Source organism: Argiope bruennichi, chromosome 8 (assembly GCF_947563725.1).
Source record: "Argiope bruennichi chromosome 8, qqArgBrue1.1, whole genome shotgun sequence".
Lineage (NCBI taxonomy): Eukaryota > Metazoa > Arthropoda > Arachnida > Araneae > Araneidae > Argiope > Argiope bruennichi.
Genome location: NC_079158.1, coordinates 80,142,869 through 80,167,531, shown reverse-complemented (window position 1 = coordinate 80,167,531; position 24,663 = coordinate 80,142,869). Strand labels below are relative to the sequence as shown.

At 28.3% G+C, this 24,663-nt stretch overlaps 1 protein-coding gene across 4 annotated transcripts in view; it reads right to left on the bottom strand.

Annotated features, from left to right (window-relative positions):
- Positions 1-24,663, bottom strand: part of LOC129981948 (cell adhesion molecule DSCAM-like) — a 627,118-nt gene that overhangs the window by 224,329 nt on the left and 378,126 nt on the right. For all 4 annotated transcript variants that reach the window (XM_056093016.1, XM_056093014.1, XM_056093015.1 and 1 more), the window contains exon 14: positions 3,227-3,358. In XM_056093016.1, the coding sequence (XP_055948991.1) occupies positions 3,227-3,358 (132 nt within the window). The remainder of the gene's footprint in view (positions 1-3,226; positions 3,359-24,663) is intronic.

The following is a 24,663-nucleotide window of genomic DNA, read 5'->3' as shown; positions in this document are numbered from 1 at the left end:
TTAAAACTCCTATATCTGATGCAAAACTTTATAGAGTATGGAAGGTGAAAATTAGAATTACTTTTCGTAGTTTTAATCACAGTTATATTAAATAAAAGCATGAATTTGCCTTTTTATCCGGCCAATTTCCGAAGATATTACTACCCAAAATTAGTTATTACTTTGTTTTAAAATACAAAAGAAATTTTTCAATGATATGAGTTTATTTGTTCAGGTATCTTCTGTTTTCTAATAATGAATTAGATTTGTTTTTGCATAATTTTAAACAAGTTTTCATTGTTGCAAATTCAACTCGTTTTGATTCTTTAATTGTAATCAAATATTTAATCGTGCGATTTCCTTTCATTATTGAATGCTGATTCTCGTTTTTTATTAGCTCAGCTTATATGTGGAATCAAAAAGGAAATTTTCGATATGAAAACAGATAATATAGAATTAAAAATAATTACATCGGTAACAAATATAATAATGGCGCAGTTATATCATTGGTTTCACCTCTATAAGAAATATTCATATACAATGTTCATTAAGAACAGAAAGGTGAAATTTGTTGAATTAGAATCTGTTGAACTTCAATGTCTATTACAACTGATGCTTAAATATATATTATTGAGGCATTTATGAATACCATTTTTTGTATTTATTTGAAACTAAACACAATTTGATTAAAAGCAAACACAGTCCATAAGAACATCTGACTGCCGATGACAGCATGTTTCATAATGCATAAAAATACACAAAAGTAAATTTACCTATCTCAAATTAAGGCTGATAATTATACGTCAGATGAGTTGCATCTTTGAGACCAAGTTCGAGTCATAAAACGTAAAATGATCAAAAAGTCTTTTCCCTGATTATAACTAGTATTCGAATGTTTTGATATATTATAAAAATGATTTTGTGAAATTAAGCTAAATTGATGGTTTTGTTTACTCGAACATATGGTTATATATCCTCCCCTCCTGGCAGAGAGGAATGTTTTTTTGGAAGAGGATGGCTGTCTTTAATCGCAGCTGAGTGAGTACCTTTGCCTCCACTTCTCTGAGAAAATTTTGGCTGCCTGTGTGAAGTGGAAAAAAAAAAAAAAAAAAAAACATGACGCAGATTCTTTTATAGGGTTACACCAGTTGGTGATTCATCTGAACGCCAACAGATGGCGCAATGAAAAATCCAGAACTTTGAACGCTTGTTTTTGTTCAGGGACTGGGATTCTTAGGGGATGCTTGGAGGAAACGGGTGCTTCCTGTAAATGCGCTACAAAATGTGTAGTTTGAATCTGTGTACAAAAAATCTATTCGCTGTAATAAATATCGAGACTTGGATGAGGTGAGTCATTCCTTTATTTGTTATCATAATCCTTAATTAAATCAACACCAATATTGCCAAAGATGTTAAAATAATAACATTCCAAATGAGAGTGGAGAAAATTGGCACGATGACCAGAAAAAAATAGCTAAGTGTGCGAACTTAAACAAGAAAACTCATGAAAAATATGCGATGGGTGAAGGCGAAAAGAAGAAGGATTTATAATTAGGAAAGGTGGTATAAATCGAAAAGGTGGACTGAGCCCTGATTTCACTGGTGAAGGAAAGACATCTCGCGTCGAACATCTGATGCGACCGTCCCATGCCTGGGTGAAATGAGAATCATCACTGGCGATTCTTCCAAGGAAGAACGAATCATCCTATTGAAGAGAGTAGAGTGGCCAAGAAATTCCGAACTGTCCCTCATTCGCTGTGTACCGGGAATAGGAACTAGCAAGCATTTTGAAAGGACCTCTCTAGTGAGATGGAGAAGGATGCTGACCACTAAGCCGACGCATGAAATACATACGGTTCTCGAAATGGCGACCAATCTGTACAAAGAGGAAAACTGGTATCTAGGCTCAAGGGAAAATCAAATCGTTGAACCAGTAGAAAGGCTATAGAGATCTTAATTTCCTAAGCTATAGTGATGACGGCTATCTACACCACTGATGAAATAAAAGAGTTACCTGGATGGAGCACTGAAATATCTACATGGATGTGAGCCAGCAAGACACCTACTTGACGACTGGTGTCTCCCAAAAGATGAATATATTCACTAAATGAATGTGTCATTTAGTGAAAATGTTAAAGGACTGTCATACCCGCTTGAACCATCCAGTTATAGTGAGATGCAACCAGAAATGTTCCTGAGTTCCTGTTTCACGCGTCTGTTTTCATGGCGAAACGGCAGCGTTAAGTAATACAAATTTTGATAAGTTTCTACTTAACTAATGCATATTCTGATTCTTCTAGTTGAGCACCAACTAAAGTAAAGAATCATCACATGGACATACTCTTCTCCTTCCAAAATGTATTTTGCCAAGTTAGGTAGTTGTAGGTCAACTGTATTACCTAATGAGGGCCATCAGGCAGAAAGACACATACTCAGATATTATTTTCTCCTTTAATATTAGTGGAGATCAATTTCATATTACACAAAAAGTAGATTCATTTAATTGTTTCGTACGAAAATGAGATAAAAAATGAATATAACGATAAAAACTGCAATTTTCATATAAGAAACATACACATTTTTTAAAAATTAAAAACCTACCATTTATGCTGCATTTACCTTAAATTTGAGTTTATTCTTTTGTTAATTATGATATATAATAATAATAATGTATGACAAAATAAAAATATTAATAATAGATTTGTTATGTTATATATTAATATTTTATTAATATAGGAAGCATGCAAATAGGATTGCCAAAGTGGACGTAGGAAGAAAAGAAAATCATTTCCACTCAAAGCAAACAATAATAATAATAATATCAATAATAATAATTTTGAAATGAAAGATCATATGCACACACATATTTAGTGTAGAATCTAGTAATTTAAAAAAATATACATGGAAACAAATTTTTAAACACAGCAAACACTTCAAAGTCAATCTTAACATCTGAGTAGACTCTGAAGATACATTTCTTTAAGACAAAAATTAGTTCTCTAATTAGAGAATTGAATTATACATCGGGATTTTAAAATAGCTGTGATGAGAGGAAAAAAAAAAAAAAAATCACCGAAATTTTGGGAAGGTACATAATTTCTGGATAAAAAAAAATGTCTTGGAAAGATTTTAATTATACAGACTGTAAACTTTCGATGTCCCTTTTCATTCTGGAGGCACTGCCACCACTTCACAAAAGAATTCTGTCACGCCTCGTTACATGCAGAATAAATTAAGGCACACTTACTCCGACTCTGGTTATAGACGACGATGTAACCCGTAATGGGGCTATTCCCGCTAGATGGCGCTGTCCACGAGAAAGTAATTTGACGGCTGGTGACTTGAAGCAGCTGCATTCCTTCGGGGCTCTCGGGAGGTGCTGGAAAAGACGGCCCCCAAGGGGGCAGAATCGTTAGAGATAAGAGAAGACAAGGGAGAAAAAGTGTTAACAGGCGTGAGTTAACGAGATTGGAGTGAATCGCGAGTCACCCTTCCCACCCTTCTCCTTGAGCTAAATTACCGAAGGGCACTGATTATTCCATCGTTAAGGAACTACTGGTATTTAAGGACGTGGAGGATGATGAGTATTGAATAGAAGGATTGGGGTGAATATGATATTCCTCCATGACATTTTTTCATTGGAGCTTACGTTAAATGACTAAAGGATTTCGGTGATTAATAAACACTAATCGTAAAAATACCGTCTGTGCGACTTCGAGATTTTTGAAGTCACACCTTGGAAGGATAATCTAACGACAAAAGAATTCTGAAATTTCGGATGGCCACCATAATGGTACCTGCTTGAAACTCCTTCAGCTTTGCTGTTATGAAGAGGACTAAGATTCTAAATGTGAAAATCCAACTCGATAATTCTGTCAACGATTTAGAATAAAGACTCATTAACAGTAGAAAAGGAAATCGTTATTGAGTTTGTATTATTAAGTATATCTTAATTTTATGCGGATTCTCTTTCAAGAAGTTTTGGACTGTAAAAACATTCGCAATGTGTGAGCCTATTAGATTTGCCAACTTATTAAACTTTTGATTGCCGTCTTTAGAATTTTTACTATTTTCGAGATTTCCTAACAGATCAGTGTTATTTTTTTGCTGCAATTAAATGTTTTTTAGGCCAATATTCCAAAAAATCGAGTGATTTTTATTGCTTGGACATGGTTTTGCAATTATTACTTATCGTTATTTATCGCTTTGCTTAAAATTACTCTCAGTTATGTGACTTTATATATGAGAAATTGTGACCTGATTTTGATCTACAATTAAATGTTTTGTTACTTCAGTTTGTAGTATATTTTTACATTTATAACAATTATTAAAGCCATTCCAATAAATATTTTTTGTTTTTCAGTAAGTTTTTTTTCATAAATATTTAAGGCTTATCATTAAAATCAAATATTTAACTAGATCAAATTTTCTTACTCTTCAGGAAAATCACTTATATATTTTTTTCCTTATCCATAAACCTAGAATGTTAAAGTATTATTTATTTACGAGTGGCATCTGTGCATTTCATCTTGACGAAAATCTTTCTATTTTACCTGTCTTTAAATAATTACATGGAAGAAAATAAGTTTTGAATAGGAATATTGATGCTAACACAATAATTCTTCAAAAGGCTTTGTTCATAGTTGTGTACCGTAAATGACTAATGAATTTTGGTGATTAAGAAGTACTGATCTTAAAAATTGAGTTTCTGATAAATCATTTACAACATAGAACTACAAGTCAGGGGGAAATCTAATGACAAAATAATTTCGAATGAGCATTCAATAATGCGTGACTCAGCGGAAGAGCTAGTTTCGTAATTTCTTGAAGATAACTATTAATAAAGAAAAGAATTTCAATTCTGAAAATGAAGATGAAAGTCTTATAAATTTATTTCTAAGTTTGCAGAAAATATTCTGCAATTGTAGAAAAATGTTATTCATCACAAACGTTTCAAAAATCTAAATCTTTATCAAAAATACTGTTGCTTCCAAATGGCTGAATTATCAGAAAGGCAAATTCTTAAGGACCCCCGATTATTCGGAGTCCCATTCAGACTTTTAAAAATTAAAACCGAACAATTTAAATTTATAAATAGCATTTTCAAGATTTTTCATGTTTCAAAATTCGTTAACTGGTAAGTTTTTTATTTATTTATTTATTTTTTTTCAATTGAATGATTTTTAGGCCAATACTCGAAATAAACCTTGAGGGATTTTAATGCTTGAACGTAGTTTTGCAATTTTTATTTACAATTTTGCTTAACATTTCATCTAAGTTCTGTGATATTTTATATGAGAAATTGCAGCCAATTCTGATCTGAACGTGAGCTGCAACTAAATGTGTTTTATTTCAATTTTTATAATGTTTTGTTATTTCAGTTTGTAGTGTATATTTATATACTATATACATTTTATATATGAGATACTGTGATCATCTAAGAAATTCGAACGAAATGACTGGAAAAACTTATTATTTGAAACTTATTGTCAAAACTTATTTTATTATTATGTCTGTCTGTGAACACGATAACTGGAAATAATTTTCAGCTAGACAGTTGACATTTAATATATGGCCAAATTTGTAAATTTCTGTGAAAGTTTGAGCAAAATCCTTTTACAGGAAATCTGTCTGTCTGGCTGTTCGAGTTGAAGTGACCTCGATAACTGCAAAATTCAAAAGTGAAGGTAAATAAAGTTTTGAGCACAGTTTTAGCATCTAAAATATAAATATTTATCAAATTTTGAGCCAAATCCATCCAACGGTTGACCTGCCAGTATATACTTTTCCATGCATGCAAAAGTAATAACTCAAAAACGCAATACTTTAATTAATCGGTATTTTATATTGCGATTAAATATGTAGTTTCGTGTTCAATTACCGTATATATATATATATATATATATATATATATATATATATATATATATATATATATTAATTAAATTGAAATTAGAATTAAAACATCATTATATATATATATATATATATATATATATATATATATATATATATATATATATATAATGATGTTTTAATTCTAATTTCAATTTAATTAATTTCCAAGATTTTATTTTAATTTAGCCCAGAGTAACTTCATTCTCAAAATATTCTCTTATTTCTTGATACAATTCCACTTTCGGTTTAATTAATCCCTTTGTAAAATTTACTGCGCAATCAATCTACGTCTCAAATGCAAGTGATCCCTTCGGTACCCTTGAAAAGGTGTCGAAGGTCACCACGCGTATTGAGAATTGGCGCGTGGCAGGAAATTCTTATATAAGACTAGTGATCATTTGTTTGGCACTTTTTTCTTACTTCTACTTTTGTGTCGTACTGCGTCTTCTTGTAAATAATTATACTTTCCTGGATGGTGGGAGAGAGAGAGAATAAAACGAAATTAAAAATACAACGTCTCGTCTATGACTTCAAACCTGACTTCTGCTGCAAACAAAATAATGTTACATATTATTTAGCCGACAGCATTCAGGCAATATTACATATATATATATATATATATATATATATATATATATATATATATATATATATATATATATTCGCGTTTGATTAAAGTTGCTTGATTCACACCAAAGATCTATGTTTCTTTACTATCATTCGCCAGTGTTATTTAAGGCATTCGCTGTCTTGGCCAGTGACAGTAATTTTATGCGGTAGAAGGAGCAACACCTTTATTGGAATGTATGTAAGAAAGTACCGGGGTAATCCTCCTGCTGGATTTTTTAAAAGTAATAACAAACATCTAGCTATGGATGACCGGAAGGATAAAGGGAAGGGAAAATTCGTTTTCGTCAACAGAGCTTTGATAAATATTGCTCTTAATTCTATGTGAACCAAACATACTTACAAGGCTAATGACAAGACAGTTTGATGGAATTAAGTTTCGAAACTGGAACACTCTAATCTTCCTCTCGAAATATTACCATCTTTTTTCCGATAATAGATATTAAATTTCAGAAAACTTGAATGTTGGATTTCAATTAATATGTATTAATTATTTCTGTCGATAAAAAGCAAAATATACTATAATACGACAAGGAAATAAATAATAAATTATATTTGCGTAATGAAATTGAAAATTTAAAACGAATCGACATTTGATGTGAACAATGTAAGATCATATACTTTGGATAAAATTTTAAATTTACCAAATTCTTTAAAATGTTTAAAGAAACTAGTTTATCACTATTTAATAAAGCTAAGCATGATTAAAAATTAATTAAAGGGACCTAAATTTGTTGGTTTATTTGATTTTTTTTGTTGGATTTTAACAAAGGTCATTGGGTCAAGATCTGTAATTTTCATTATTTTATATTTATGTTGGTTAATTAATTCTAGGCCTAGAAGGTCATTTGGAGCAATTGATAGTATATTCTTTCAGCATTTTTTTAAATTATGTACATGGCATATCTTTTTTCTCCCCGTATATTGTGCACTTTTTGTCTTGATCTAAATTTAGTCATAAGTTTTTATTTAAGTATTTGTGAAGTTATTTAGTTCATAGAGTCATTGTTTACTTTTAATAACACAGCATATTTACATCCAACATACGCTTTAAATTATACATATATTTTCATTTCTTAAATTCTTTCTATTCTTTCTATTTCTCTTTCTTTCCTATTTTAAAAAATATTCTAAGAAAAGTAAATGCAATCTAGTGAAAATTCTAAGCTGCAATATGTTAATTGCGAAGGAAAAAAATTACTAAATAAAATTTTTGGATAGATAGTTAAAAAAATCTTACTTGATTTTTCTAAGAGGTATTTTTTATTTTTATTTTCAAGAAATGATTTACAAAGTGAAGAGGAGCAGTTTATTTTAGCATGAACCAAATGATTTTTTCCTTTATCATCGAATAATTTCTTTTCATTAATATAAGAAAATTTTCGGCAACAAGAGAGTTGAAGAAATTGGTTATGATGTGGTTGAAAGTAAAATTCTTCGGACTAAAGTATCTTCTATCTATATAACAATTTTATCATACTTTTTTTAAAAAATAATCAGATGAATAATTTATGAGTTTATGCATTATAAAAAATGTTTAATGTAAATTTCCGAATAGCACATGGATTTTCAATATCTTAAGAGAAAATTTACATTATCCAATAATCTAATTAAAATATATCTCTGAAATATTATGCATCTCGTAAGAGTTTTAAAAAAATGATATATAAATAATTTATGTAATGAAAGTATAAAATTAAATATTTCATACATCCTGAAAGGTTCGAAAAAATTAGATTAGTTCCTGAAGAGCCAGTAAAACCTTTTTCATTCAGGAACAGACCTTATAAAATTATGTTACTAGTCATAACTTCTTCCGGTAGTAACCGAAAGTGGTTTCATCTAACTTCGAATTTAGTGTTTATTTTATATCCTCCTGGAGATCATAAATCCTTTTATCTTTGAGATGGTATGTGGCATCGTTCTAAAGGAAAAATTCAAATAACTTGGTATGAAGCTATATAACTGGGTTTATGAAACGCACTAAACAAAAATTAAAATTACTTCTACAAGTTGTAAGAAACAAAGAAATACAACGTTCTTTGAGACTTAATTCAAAATTGCTTGTATTTCTTAACTACGAATCTAGTACCAATTTTGGTTAGGATGAAAATTCTGAATTCATGAGGAACTAACAACTAGGGATTTTACAACTGATTAATCAAAATAATTCGGATTTTCAAATTCAGTTGCAAATATATAAGGAATTCCGTGAAAAAATACGTTCATATAGTCGATATTTCTTTTTAGTATGCATAATCTTATGCATATTTATAACCGATTTTATATGAAGGTAAAAATTTAGCGAATAAAGCCCTTTAAAAAAGAGGAAATCAAAAAGAATTACATTGAAAAATATTCGATAAAAACAAGAGAAAATTATCAGTTTTTTTTTTCAGTAAAACAAATTAAATCGTATTTTCAATGATCAATACCTCCCACCCCCTAAAAAAAAAGAACTTTTGTAAGAGCTTAATTTTTATTCAAAATTTATTATAAACTGAAGATTATATAATTCGAATCACCTTTTATTTATTGATTCATTTTGAGCATGGTAGCTTTTTAAAAACAATTAAGTTCTAAGGGATTGGATTTATCTATTTATTTAGCGTTTTGAAAATACAAGTTTTTAATACGCCATAACATCAATAATTTTCCCTTTTGATTTGTATACAGAAAACATTGCTTGGTTTTTGTCTTAAAGTGACTTAAATATTATCTATCATTTTGACACCATCTTCTTCTTAAAAAGGATTAGCAGTTAGTTTAAAGTAATAAGATATTACATTAACATTAGCTGCTCACTTTACAAAATGCAGGAGGTTTAAAAAAAATTATGGATGGAGATGGTTAATCTCCAAATTGGAGATGGTTAATCTCTAAAAGTTAGGATATATTTCAACAGCTCGCCCGTCATATCAGAGAAATTCACATCAGTTTACAATGCGTACAGGTGCATAATGATGCGCATGCACCCATTTTTCGCATGAAACTTACACTTTTGTTATTCAGTTTATAGTCGCTCTGCCTGTTGACAGGAAAAATAGTTTTTTTGCTAATAAATCAAATGAAATGTTTCAAAAGTAAGTTATATGTCTCATGTATGTAGGCCCATGAGAGTTCAAGTTATATATATGTTCATTGAGATCAACAGTCAAAAAGAGAATTCGCTTCACTACTTACTTGGGCTCAATTCAACTAATTCAACAATGACTGACTGCAAGCGCTTGCTCTCGGCTGTTTATATGTTTCGGACTATAACAAGAAAATGAATGTTCTAGAACATTATGGCATTCTTAATTTTTATCGCCATATGGACAAAATTCCAGCATTTTTCGGAATGTTCGATTTTATCGTCAAATTCTTTGGTAATAATAGGAGATTACTGATCCGAATCTATTAAATATCTATAAAAGTTACCTGTAAAACTGTTATTCTTACTTACTAGGATACATATTGCGTTGAGAAGAAATTTAAATTAGGGTATTTAAGGAGACAACAGAAGAGAAGAGTGACCCTATTTTCAAACGATTTAAAACGGGAAGACTATATCATTTGTTTCCCTGCAAAATGCTATCTAAATTTTTTTTAGAAATTTACTTTTTCATAATATAACGGTTAATTCCTCATTTTTACATAATCCTATTTCGAAATTCAGAGATTTATAAGCATTATCTGTGCTAGGCCATAAGGCAACCATTTTAAATATTTCTAATTAACTATCTTCACTCTAGATCCATTATGTATTTTATACTACTTATCTTTCCTTTGTAAATAACATTAATCCAAAATTAAATAATTCAAATTGAATAAATGTCTTAATTTTGTGCATTCTATATAATAAAACAAGTTTAATGACTAGATAACTCATGTTAAATTAACACCATTCTCTGTTTATACTCATTTGATTTTTTATATAGGCATTCTTAATTCAAGTTTTAGAGATTTATGAAAATTGCAATGTTATGCCTTTTGCAATTCTTGCTGCACATAAAGAAAAATATGTTAAATATTTCAAGATAACTCGAGTTAATTTAGTCCGTCATGTGTTTTAAATTAAATTCCTTTCCATTGAAATTAGGGATTGCAATACCGGTATACCGGGATACCGAATACCGGTATTTTGAGCCATTTATACAATTTTGTAATACCGGTATTCACAAAATTAAATACCGGTTTTTCCGTATTTACTAGAAATTTTTAAAATTTCTCCACTATATGTTCATGTATCGCGAACAGAGCAAAATAGTATGCCTTTTTGTTTTTATGTCTCCATAACGGGTGAAATTAACTAATTAACGGCTTAATTAATTGCTTAAATCTAAATTAGCGAAAAATGGATTATCCCTGAAAGAAAATATTGTATCCTTAACCACTGATAGAGCAACAATTATGAAAAAAAGTTGGAAAGTTGATTGGTGCAAATCAGCAGCTGTGCTATGCACATGGAATTCAATTAGGAGTAATAGATTTATTATACCAAAAAAAAAAATAAAGAAAGAACAGAAGAATCCAAATACTGTGGATATAGAAATTTCGGATTCCAACTTTGAAAAGAGTAAGAGTGAGAGTGATATTGACAATGAAGATAATGACAATGTAATTGTTGAAGAAGATATTGCTAATGAGGATGAAATATTAACCTATCAAGAATTGCTTCCTATAATTTATAAAGTTCGAAAAATTGTTAAGATATTCAAACGTTCCCCTATAAAAAGGATATTTTACTAAAATATATACTAACTGAAAATAAAACAGAATATATGTTAATATTAGATTCTAAAACACGTTGGAATAGTTTACTCCTAATGATGGAACAATTTTTGAAACGGAGAAGACCAATCCAAAAAGATATAATCGACTTAAACCTGTAAATTAATTTTTCAGATAGTGAATTCGGCTTAATATCCAGAACTATATCAGCTCTACTTCCAATAAAACTGACTATTGAGACATTGTGTCGGAGAGATTCTAATTTATTAACAGCTAATGCAACAATAAATTTCATGTTGCAGTCACTGAAAGAACAGCACACATCACTATCTGAAGAATTATATATTACATTGAAAAATCGCACCGAAGAAAGGCATACCGAAACAGAAAATGTCTTACGGTATTTACATAATTATAATAATTTTAAAAAATGAAAATGGAAAAGAAGAAAAGAAAATAACCAATCCAAATCTGATTAAGTTTAGAGTAAATTTTCTTAAAATGTTTTACCCTCAACCCTATCCACATTCAGAAGAATTCGGTTCAATTATCGAAGATTATGATGTCACTACTGTCGATAGTGAAAAGGAATTGTCTCTTGAACAAAAATTAGAATAAACAATAAATTAAAAAAAAAATTCAACGAACCAAAATACAATACGGAAATTAGCTATATCCAAAACCATCCGAAGAGAAATCGATTTTTTGAAGATGAGGGATTTAGAGGTAAATACTTGGAAAAAGTATATTGCGTATTGCTAACAGTACCACCAACTAGCGTAGATGCCGAAAGAGCGTTTTCGACAACTGGTAATTTTTACACAAAATTACTTTTCAGGTTTAATGATAGTACAATTGATGCATTATGTTTTTTAAGATCACATTTCAAAAAGTTTTAATAGTACCCCAAACTGAATAGTGATATTTACACTTTTTCGTGATTTAAATAAATAAGATGTTTCTTTACTTTTTTATGATTATATACTGTTATAATTTATAAGTTATAAATTATTTTTTGTGATATTTACACTCTTTAACAAAACTGGCAAATAAAAGAAAAAAACACCTGGGTTTTCTTTCTTTTTCTAAAATTTCTGATACCGGTATTAAAACCGGTATCCTGGTATTAAGATTTAAAAAATACCGAATACCGGTATAATGAACTTTTGGTCCGGTATTGCAGTCCCCAATTAAAATCATTCTTTATTCATATTATCCAAATGTTGCTATTCATAAACAGAAGTGACAAGAGATAAATGACAGAAAGAGCACATTACCATTACCAATGAGGAAATAAACAATAAACAACATTATCTTGCTTAAAATTATGAAGCTTATTGGAAAAAAAAAATGCTTATTCAAAATAATAATAATAAAAACCCTTTATGGTTACTTAATTATAATCTTTGATGCACTTAAATGTTTTAAAAAAATTAGAAACATTCGATTATATTTGGTGCATGAAAACTAACGAAATTATGAAATTGATAAATAAAGCATATCTTATGTTTAAAATAAGAAAAAAAAAAATATTTTCCTTTGCAAAATAAGGAAAAAAAAATTCTTATCCAAGCTTTTAAAATAAGAACTTTAAAAAAAATTATCATTGCTTACTTCTGAAGTGCAAGAAATGACCTTAGCTGAAATGGCCACAATATTCAAAAGTTTGGGAATATGGAAAAAATAAGCCGAATATTTATTTCTTGATCATCGATTACATTAAAGTATCAAGATGAAATATTCGCAACGACGATGAAAACTATATGAATTATATTCAACTAATAAAATACAGGGTTGTAAAGCATCTTTAAAATAATTTTAATTAATTAAAAATTAAAAGAATTATACCGTAAACATATTAATGCATCTAAAAAGATTTTTTTTAAAATCTTAAAATTATATGAAAATTATTTTTGCGTCATAACATTTTCAGAAATTAAAGCTGCAATAGGTGAAACATTTTCTTAATTTTAAATTAACTAACATTTTAATTAAAGTTTCAAAAACTTCGTTCCAATCTCTCGTTTCTCACATTCCAATGTACATATGTTCCAAATTTAGGAACATTATGTAAAAAGATCGAGCCTGTAGATTACCAACAACCATTCGGAAACAGAGATACACGCAATCAAAAGCCTTTCCGTCCATTATATAGTTACACGAATGTGTTGCTCACCGCATTATGAACAATAAATTATCAATGTGTTTTACAATAAATTTTAAATTTTAGAACAACCTTATCGAAAACTCATGATAACGTTGAATGATAACAGTAATACTGTCAGCATTAATGTTTTTTCAATTGAATTATTGAAGAAAAAAGGAATTAATTCATGAATAGATGTATTTAGGATTTAATGATTTATATATTTCCAATACAGAATTGAATCATTTTTTTTTCAGATTAATTCTCTATTTATCGACGACTTTAAAAAAAGTCTTTTCTTTTAAGTTTTGTCAGCTCTTCCTTGGGTATGCTTGGATCAGTTTCAAAAGGAAACGAAAAGAGAGAGAGAGAGAGAGAGAGAAAAACAACCTTTAACCGATATTGGATTTTGAAATGAAAGAATTGAAACCTTATCAAAAATAATTTAGTGCAATGTTAAAAAATGAGTCAAATAAAAATTTTATATTGCAAAAAATGTGTCTTTTAATATGATAGAAATAAAATTCAATAATAATGATATATTTAAGATAATGAACATTAATAAATAAAAGGAGAGAATGTAGGTTACATTTAATTTCAGATGCATCGTTTGGGCAGAACTTGCTATGCATGATTCCTCTAAATTGTCAGACATTAAAATCATGCCATTTTAACTATCTTGTATAAGTTTTCTAATTATGTACATGGACCTCTCTAATGGAGAACGATTAAATAACATTGAAGCAATATTAAAAAGGAAAAAAAAAAAAAAAAAAACCCTGCATATGTTCAGTTTATTTATCTTTTGAGTTCTACGGCATTGTAATGTCACTTTTATCTTTTCATCTATTTAAATGTATTGATCAGAATTCTTCTTTAGCTTATAAAATGAGAAAAAAATCACGTGCTTATATTTAGTGAAATAAGGAAAACAGTTAAAATCTTGAATCTATTATTGGAAACTGGACAAAAAAAAATTTCAAATATCAACAATTCAAGAAACATTTGCACAACTGATTGATAAATTGATGTCACTAAATATATATATATATATATTTAAATTTTGAAATGGTGTAAAATTAATTTTTGTGTAGTAATACTTTCAAAAGTTATCACGGAAAAATTCCATTATTGACCTAAATTTTTAAATAAAAATTCTTATTAAAATTTCAAAAAAAAAAAATCATTTCTAGGAGCATATTTTTACTCCCTTAGGTACATGTTATGTTCCAAATTTAGTAGCTGAAGATCAAATGGCTGGTTATTACAGTTCCCACGCAAACATATACACATCCATATAGACTGAAATGTTCATTTTTATTGTTAGTAGAGACAACTGTCAAAGGGTTTTTTTTTTTTTTTTAGATTTTATTGAGCGCCAAATAAAAAAAGTAGATATTAAAACTCACATAACAAGAACATACTTATTGCATTTATCTCAAAAATTTTTCATCTTAAAAATAATAACAATATAGATTGATTAATTCAATTATATTTTTCTGGCCTGTTATTAAATAAATAAAAATATGAGTTAAAAAATCACATCACACAGAAAGCATGCTATGAAACGTCTGTATGTCGAAAGAAATAACTTGACGAAAATATATTAATGGAAGGAATAAGCTAATTATGTAGAATATCGCAATAATAATAAAAGAATTCCAAAATAGCATATTATTTATAGTAATCAAATTTATTATTCCAGATTGAAATTTCTATAAGCGAAATAAACGATAATTAAAAAAAATAAAAATTAACAATATAATTAAAAACATTTATTAGTGAGTTTTGATAAATAATTTATTAAAGTGAATAAAAACAATTCCAATTAATATTAGATTAGTAACATTCGTAATATATGCAATGTAAAAAGAGTTAGAAAATTATTTTATTGAGTTTTATTAAATTAATATTCAAATATTTGCATTTGCCAGGAATAAATTTGAATCATTTGAAAATAACTTTTGTATTTCATAACTTGAACCAAACTAATTAGGTAATTTGCTCAAGGGATAGAATCTGAAAATAACCTAATTAACTTATCGAAACAAAGTGTGAGTTTATTTACGAATTTTTGCTCCAAAGTTATACAATTTTTATTTAATAAATCAAATACGTTTTGATCAATAAGGAACTTTCAAACGAAATATTTTTGTCTTGTATTAAAAAAAGTGAACTTTTATTAATTATTTTTTTTTTCGTTATTTAATCTACTTTGTTAATTTATTCTTGCAAAAAAAAAGAGAAAAAAAAAAAAAGAAAGAAATTAAAAAAAAATATTGTAAGCTATTTTAATTATTTTATTTACTTCTGATTTGTTAAACTTCAAGATAATGTTATTTGGCTATTAGAATTTATGAATTTAATTCGAGTTGCATTATAAAAATCTTTTGAGTCAGAAAATATTTTTAATATATTTTGTTTTTGATTTTAGATGCAATGAAAAAAAACTGATTTATTTGTGTGTGTGTGTGTGTTTTTCTCTGAAAGTTAAAATGTTAAACTATTTCCAAAATACAAATTAGCTATATTTTACTAAAAATGTTAAATTCCTTCAATGTCCATGTTCACCTCTATTTTTTTTTCTTTTTTTTTTTTACTTTTTCGTTCACGAAATAGAAGACACCTCGATGTCTTAGTCTTAGATTACCATGCATCAGAATACATGTTTCCATCAGTATGAAAATTTATGTTCACGAACCCAATGATTTCAAATGAAATGCAGCGTATGATCTTTTTTTTGTCAAAACATTGGATTTTTCAGAGTTTTTCCTCAAATGTTTGGCTATCATATGTTTGACTATCCATTCGTGTGCAGGTGAACGATTTAATTCAAAATGCAATATTCTAAATATGTGAAATTTGAAATACTGTTTTGTCACTAAAATTTTAATTCCATATCAATGCGGATGCCTTTAGACATTGTCAAACATTGCCAAATATTTAGACATTGTCATCAATCTAAAATTTGTTGTACCACTAGTACATCTTTTTAGCTTCTGCGAATGTAAAGATGATTCGCCTTCATTTTAAAAATGATAATTCAAAAAATAACGAACTTTATTAATGAAATTAGATGCCTTTTTAGGCTTACTCGTTTGGAGATAAGAAGTTAAAATTTCATAATAAATGCTCCTCTTTTTACAATAAATCTATGCAGAAAAATCGAGATATTGTAAATACATGAAAAAAATAGATTTTGTGTATCCCATCTGGTTTTTCGGGATCATGGCTAATGTAATTTGATTTATATATTAAAATTTCATTTCCCTCAAGCAACTAATGTTTGGGGAGGCGAATCACCTAGTAGATAGTATTATTCTTTCATCCCATTATATCACTGTATGTGCTTTAACATGGAACTTTTGTTAATAAATGATGGCAAGTACTGTATAAAAATAAAAATGGTGGAAAAATTACTTTACTTTTAAATTATTTTTAATTCGGTAGGGGAACTTTCCAGATACTTAGCAAATTGCTTTTTCCGAAGTAGTATAAAAGAATTAATTATAATTGTTGATCGTATTTAAAATGTAACTGATTTGAAAAAGCACATTCAGTGCTTATAAATAGTTCACAATAAGAGTAAAAATTTTGCTATTTATATGAATCGTTATTAAATATTTTAGTTCTATTATATAATGGCAAAAAATAAACATTTTAACTAGTAATCCCAAAAGACAAACTGGTTACTCCGATCCGCCAGAAATTACACGGAAAAAACTTGAATGATCGGACCTCCGCAACAGCAACACTTGCGGCAAGTGTGGTTGAGCCTTAAAGGCAACACCAGTCACGATTAAACCCTTCCCTAAGGAAATACGTCCCATCATCGATGGGAGGAGCCAGGCCCTCCCTCTTTTCGGGTACACACAAGGCGGCGACATTTAACTAGTAATAAATCTTGGGATGTAAACAAATAATAGACTTAATTCCTAACAACGTGAATCTCGAGATTCGAAACATATCGTTTCAAGATCGGAGAAAAAGCATTTTATAAAGATTTCGGAATCAAATGATACATGTGGTATTGAAATAGAATTAAGAGTTTAATTGGAACTTTCATTGATCAGGGAAATAAAAAAGAAAAGGAAATCCTGACAAATTAATGATATGAGATTTACATCAGAATTTATAAGTACGAGAAAATTTTCATGACTTGATCATACCGTCTTTTAGAGAAATGTAAGATATTTACATCTAATTAATCGCATTTATAAAAATTTATATTTAGATCAAATTTATACTAGTCTATATTTAATTTGCAATATATCTTGACCTTAAATAATCAAATTTTAACTGAATTTGTTAAAATAAAATGTATATCAAAGACACACATATACACGCACACACACACACACACACACAAAAAAGAAAAAGAAAAAAAAAAAAAGCTAAATTTGAGACAAAATACTGTACAATAGCTTTGGTGGCCAGATATTTCAGAAGAAACATTCGTTGTGTTTAATTTAATTTAAATGTCTTATGTATAACGTTGTTGCGGAGTATGCATACGGTTACGGTTATGTATAACGTCATATTCAGGATTCTCTCAACAAAATATTTTTATGTACGAGTTGTGTCCGACACTGTAATTGCGTTATTTAATTGATATATATTTGTTCCAATGATTTTATACACGAAACTTCGTAATGGAATCGTGCCCCATAACATCATGGCACAATTAAGAATTTAAGTGTCTGGATAATGTATTTCAATGAGCGCTGTCTCTTACTTTGATGTAATTTCTCCTGCAAATTTCGTTGATAATTAAGCCAGATCGTTCTTCCTTAGTGTTAAATAATGGTAGCAAATCACGCCATTATAAATATTTTATGAAGCGAAGAAAGCTTCTTAAAGCTCATTGTAACAATGAAATCTATTGAATTAAACATTTTATAACATTATGAAGATTTTGAAAATTCGTAAAGAACAAATGAATTAAAATCCGCAATTTTTTTAAAAATTAAAAAGTGGTATAAAAGTATTACGAAACAATATTTTTGTAAGGTAGCATGGGCAAACAACAAAAAAAAAATCGTTTAATTTTTAATTGATTAAAATTATATTTCACATTTAAAAAAAGCCATTCCATTTTTTTCTGAAAAAGATCCGTAATATATATATATATATATATATATATATATATATATATATATATATATATATATATATATATATATATATATATATATATATATATATATATTATGTTGTTTATTTTCCATTGTAAATAATATTAATCCAAAATTAAATAAATTGATAAATAAGGTTGCATTCTTTATTCTATATAATAAAAATAAGTTAAATATGTTTAAGTAACCTCTTGTTAAATTAACACTATTCTCTGTTGATGTTCATTTTATTTTCATCGTAAATATTCCTAATTCAAGATTAAAGGATTTTTGAATATTGTAATGTTATACATTCATACTAACATTTCTATCTCCTCCCCCAAATTTTACTTGTGACATATCTGGTAGCCTTAATGAATTTTTTCTGTCCTTTTGATTTATAACACCTACACATAGGCATACATTCTGCTTTATATTGAGAGTAAAATTTGTTTTAGTTTATTTAGCATAGAAAAATGTAACTTTCTAATTATGTGAATCAAAAAAAAAAAAGAGTTTGCAACAGAAAATTGCTATTTTATGTAAAATTGCAAAAATGTTATACATCAGCATTTAAAAATTGTGATTACTTTTCGTCTAAAATATGTCGCAGAATAAACAGAGAAACAGGAAAGACAAAACGTAGTAATCTTAGAAAATGGGAATCTCATGGCTGTGTCTGACACAATAGGAGTATTCAAATAAATGTGTAAAAGTTGAAAATGAATAAAAAAAAGCATAATGCTTAGTGTTGTTGGCAGTTCCTTTATGTCTCTATATATGGGCATAAAATTCGACTGAGAATCCAGTCCTGTATTCCTTTTGATCATTTGCATATCTTTTGCCGTAATGCATACCTTTCAAAAATATTCAGGAATCGTGAAGAATACGTATTCCAATAAAGGCGAAATTTGTTTATCAAGGCTGCTATAGAAAATGGAAATATCTGCACAAAGAATATAGTTCTTTTGAAAGGAGATGATAGGATTCTGGAAGGGAAGGAGTTGTATTAAATTGGTTCAACAGACACAAATTGTATGTCTGAAGAGCTAGAAAATTTTGAAGCTACTAGGACTTTTTTTTCATTTTTTATTAAATATCTCATATTATTCGGCCGCAGTCGACTTTTGATGTATTTTCCTTTAAACTTATATTCCTGACATAATTGGATAATCACGCGTAGAGTTTTGTAATATACACATGTGCCAACACAGCTTCAACAGAAAATTTTGATGCATGAATTGTGATACTATTTATTCAACAAAATAGCTAAAAAGATACATAATTATTTTTCTCTCTTAATAAAATTGTAAACGGAAAAACAACAGGGAGGGTAAAAATAATTTTGACTATACATTATAATTTGAAATCAATAAAACATATTCCCTATTATTGCTTATGTGTATGATGTTAGTGTATTTCCATAAAAAGCAGTGGAAGTGATATCCCAAAGCTTTCTTACCTATTGTCTAATAAATGTGTTAGGATAAGCAAATAATGAATGCTGTCTCTGATAAATAACTAATTAAAACATTTTTAATTTTTTTAAATAAATGATTTTCTAACAATCTAGGATTGATAAAAAATAAGACATAATTTTTAACTTTTTATAGGAGCATACGTAAAAATAAGGTACTTAATGCGTCATCGACACTCATAATAAGGACGCTATCCTTCTCACATTCCGAAGTTCATCCTAACCTAGAATATGAATTGTGATACTATTTATTCAACAAAATAGCTAAAAAGATACATACTTATTTTTCTCTATTAATAAAATTTTAAACGGAAAAACAACAAGGAGAGAAAAAATAAATTTGAGGACACATTATAATTTGAAATCACTGAAACATATTCCCTGCCATTTCTTATGTTTATGATGTTAGTGTATTTCCATAAAAACAGTGGAAGTGATATCCCAAAACTTTCTTACCTACTGTATAATAAATGTGTTAGGATAAGCAAATAATGAATGCAGTCTCTGATAAATAACTAATTAAAACATTTTTATTTTTTAAATAAATGATTTTTTAGCAATCTAAGATTGATAAAAAATAAGACAGAATTTTTAACTTCTTATCGGATCATACGTCAAAATAAGGTACTTAATGCGTCATCGACACCCATAATAATGACGCTATCCTTCTCACTTTCCGAAGTTCATGAGAGTTCAGTTTCTTCAGAATACTAGAACATTAGAAATTTTCTTTCGAAGATAAGAAAAAATACCCTAACTTCTCAAAAACCGGAATGACAACCAGCGTATTTAAGGGATTAATATACAAAAGATGACTGGTGGATATTAACTAATAGCTATTAAGCAAATGTGTAGTCAAAAATCTTTTGGGAGATCTCAGAAAACCTTCTTATCTCCAAACCCAAACGAATAAAGCAAGTAGATTTCCCGAATAATCGTGTTTCCGGGACTGATGTATACCGGGGGACTCGCCTCCACCGGAAATGTTCAGGTGCACTACAAATTAAATATGTGTAGATTCATAATCATATATATAGATTCAAAAATATCTGTAAAAACATTTCCGCTCGCATCAATACTAAGCCTCCTGTTAGTTTCGTAATGTTTAATTTTTATTTAAAAAAAAGAGCTAATGTACACATTTTTATTAGATACTAGGGCGCGTAGGCGTAGCAAGAAAAGAATGGACCGATAAAGCAGCAATTGCTATGAAAATCTATTTCGTTTCTTTAAAAGGCACCGATCAAAGTATAAAATTTAATATTAAAAAAAATCAGAACTTTCAGGTTCATTGTAAATTATACTTCATACGTCCATTAATCACTAATTTTAAGCAAGCAAATTTTAATTATAAAAAAATTATAAAATTTACTAGACTAGTGATGTATACTAAGCCTGAACCATCATCAGCATACATATAATGTGGCACTATTTTATTTGTAACACATATGTTGGTTGAATGCAACAATTTTAAATGATTAAGTAAGAAAGGTTGCAACGTTATTTATATTAGCTTGCTAGATTTCTAGAGAATTGTTCCGAATATTAAATTATTTTAATTTATTACCGAGATTGACTTTAGTAATCATATTTATTTTATTCTTACTTGGCTCTCTTTTTTATAATTTCCTTGTTGCTTTCCTTTTTCCTTTCTTCCTTTTTTTTTTTTTGTAAATTTTTAAGAATAATAAAAATGTCTGAATGAAAGTAAATACTGTTTTTGCTGTAGAATGATAAAAACAGGTGTTTGCGACATTAAAATATGTCCAATAAATGTTTTAAAATAATGCGGCCCTAATATCTGCCAAAAAATAATTCTTAGAAAACCTTTAAGAGAATCATAAACACCTAGACAGACGAAAAATATTTGATTGAAATTAAACATAACCAATATTGTTGTGAACACCCGATTGTCAAAGGTGCTTGATAAAAAAATGAAAAAATGATTGGGACTAATTGATAGAACATTTTAAATGGATTGATTAAATTTAGTATTAATACTAACAAATCTTATTTGCGAAATGGAAATAGGATATATTGGCCAATTATTGTGTATACTGAATTTGTATCAATATTTGTGATATGCCTCTATATTTTATATTTCAATAATTATCCATTTTTTTTGTCAAAGAAATCCTTAAATGTTATATATTAATATTAAAACCAACAAAGTTGTAGAAGCATTATACAAAAGACATATTTTCCATCAATTTGTTAGAATAATGTCGTATTAATAAGCTGTAGAAGAATAAGATTTAGCAGAAACTCGTCATTTTAAATTTCTGTCAGATAATAATTTAAACACTAAAATTACTTCCCTACTCCATACCTTCCACACATATTGATGTGGTATATTATTAATTTGTACTAATAATGTTCTAGGCCAATTTTCAATACAATAGAGTTTTATATCCAGTGGTTTTCAATCCAAGAATTTTTTAGGCAATCATTACTTCTAACCTTTTTGGTAAATTGATTTATTTAAATTTATAAACAGTTCACTAAATTCAAATATCGAATAAAATTAATACTCTAAATGGAATTGTTGTGCTTTAATAAAGATATCTGGAATATTAACAATATTTAACAAAATTTCTCCTTCCAAAATAAAGAATTTTTAAGCACATTAACATCATATTAGGCTTACGAAACATTAAAAACATCGTTAATTTATTGCGTGATTTCATCTCAAAATTTTTATGCACGTTTTCTAAGAATAAATATATTATAATTCTAACAACTCCTTATGTCTTTTAATTGCAATTTCAATAAATTTTAAACTTTAACATTTCTAACAAATTGTAATAGAAAATGAAAAAGGATAGTATACTTTATTCGGCTGGTATTTCAGATCTTAGAGTTAATGAAAATAAGGCACACATATTTTCCCTTTTATGTTCATTCCCAACTTCCAAGTACATTTATATTTACTTTAACTCTCATTTTTAGATTTAGTAGTTTCAAACTCATAATCTCTCTTTTAGAAAAGCAAAAGCATTAAGCAAAAATGTACTGGACGAAACACTGAAATGTAATTTGCAATTTGAAAAGCTTCAAGTAATGACGCAAATATATTCAACGAAGTTATTAGATTTTCTTAGAAATGTATTTAATTTGAGTTCTGATTATCCCTTACTTTATCTTATACCCAGTTAGCGATAAAACGCTCAGACGTATTTCATTTTTTTCAGAAGTAAATTCGGCCTTTTGTGAAAATAATAAATTAATTTTACTTTCCTTCGACGCAAATAAAGTACTGAATGCAAAGTGTATTCTTGTTTGAAAGCATACAGATTAAATTTATTTTCTGAAATGCAATTTCCTGTTTTGCCGTGTCTCGGACATCTTTCTTCCAACTATTCATATAAAATGAGTTTATTGAAAGCTAGAGAGTTTTCTTTGATCCATTTCTAAAAACAGAATAAAACGAAAATATTTTACTATAAGAAAGAGAAATTAAATCTTATGTCTGTGTATATTTAATGCACTTCTTCAATTTAATTTATTTCATTATTGTTCCAGACACTCAAGGCTTTGCGAATTGTTGAAATCCACGAAAAAACAATTCGAAAGAAATTTAAAATAAAACTGAACAATTTGTTCTTCCATTTTATCTATGTACAGTCAGACCATTTGAATTTATTACGTTCCTTATTCAATTCAGACTGACAACAGCTATAGTCATGAAAATCATATCAGGATAGAATGAAATAACTATGCGATACGTGATGAGAACGCTTACATCACTATCTGGTTGAAAACTCCGACATTGATATTTCTATCCAGAAAACCGTACAAATAAGAGATAAATGTAAATTCATATTTTTAGAGCACTACTGATTTGGATAAAAGAAAAAATCCTTTGTAGAAATTAATATTAAAAAGTAATCACTTAAAATTCATATTAATTTGTTTGTGATTTCATATACTGGGACGTCACGAAACGCTGATAAAAGAAGAAAATAACGTTTATTGGTTAAAAAAGACTAGCGTATATCTTGATTCCCTTTTAACATGAGAGTGCTAATCAAAAACACTGAGCTTCAAAACCCGAGTATTATTTATTTAATTTAGACATAGAATAGAGACTACGTAAATCCTCCAAAATTAGCATTAGAATTGTAACAACATGCTTTTGATTTCCAAATTGCTAAATTTTTTTGCATTATTTAAATACCTATGAAATGTTCATATCTGAGACGTTTATGGATGATAGGGATTCACTAAAAGATTTTACAATAAACTTATGTTTTTGTAAATCATCCCAAATCCTGTAGCTTGCTTATGGACGACGGAATATGGCATTAGATGACTTCCATCCGGCAAATCATACCACTCAAGATAGAAAATGCAACCTACAGATATATCACCAAATACCTTCATATTTAAGCAGCATCACAAGAGAAATCAGTGAAAACTGTGAACTCTCATAAAATCATATCTCATAATTTCTAAAGGAATTTGTTCAACCATCAGTCTAGGCTAGCACCTTTTCGGTATTATTGTGGGGAAGTTGAAAAAGTTAAAAGTGGATCTATTTTGTTATGAGAACATTTCTGGTGTAGCTAATATTATTCTAAGATCAGTGAATAAAAAGTATCGCGAAATGAATTGTTCAATAAATAGAACAAATATTAGTGGACCAGAAGGGATTCTAAACGCTCTGCAACAGTTTGTTCTGCACACATGCACTTTTTGATTTAGTTTTG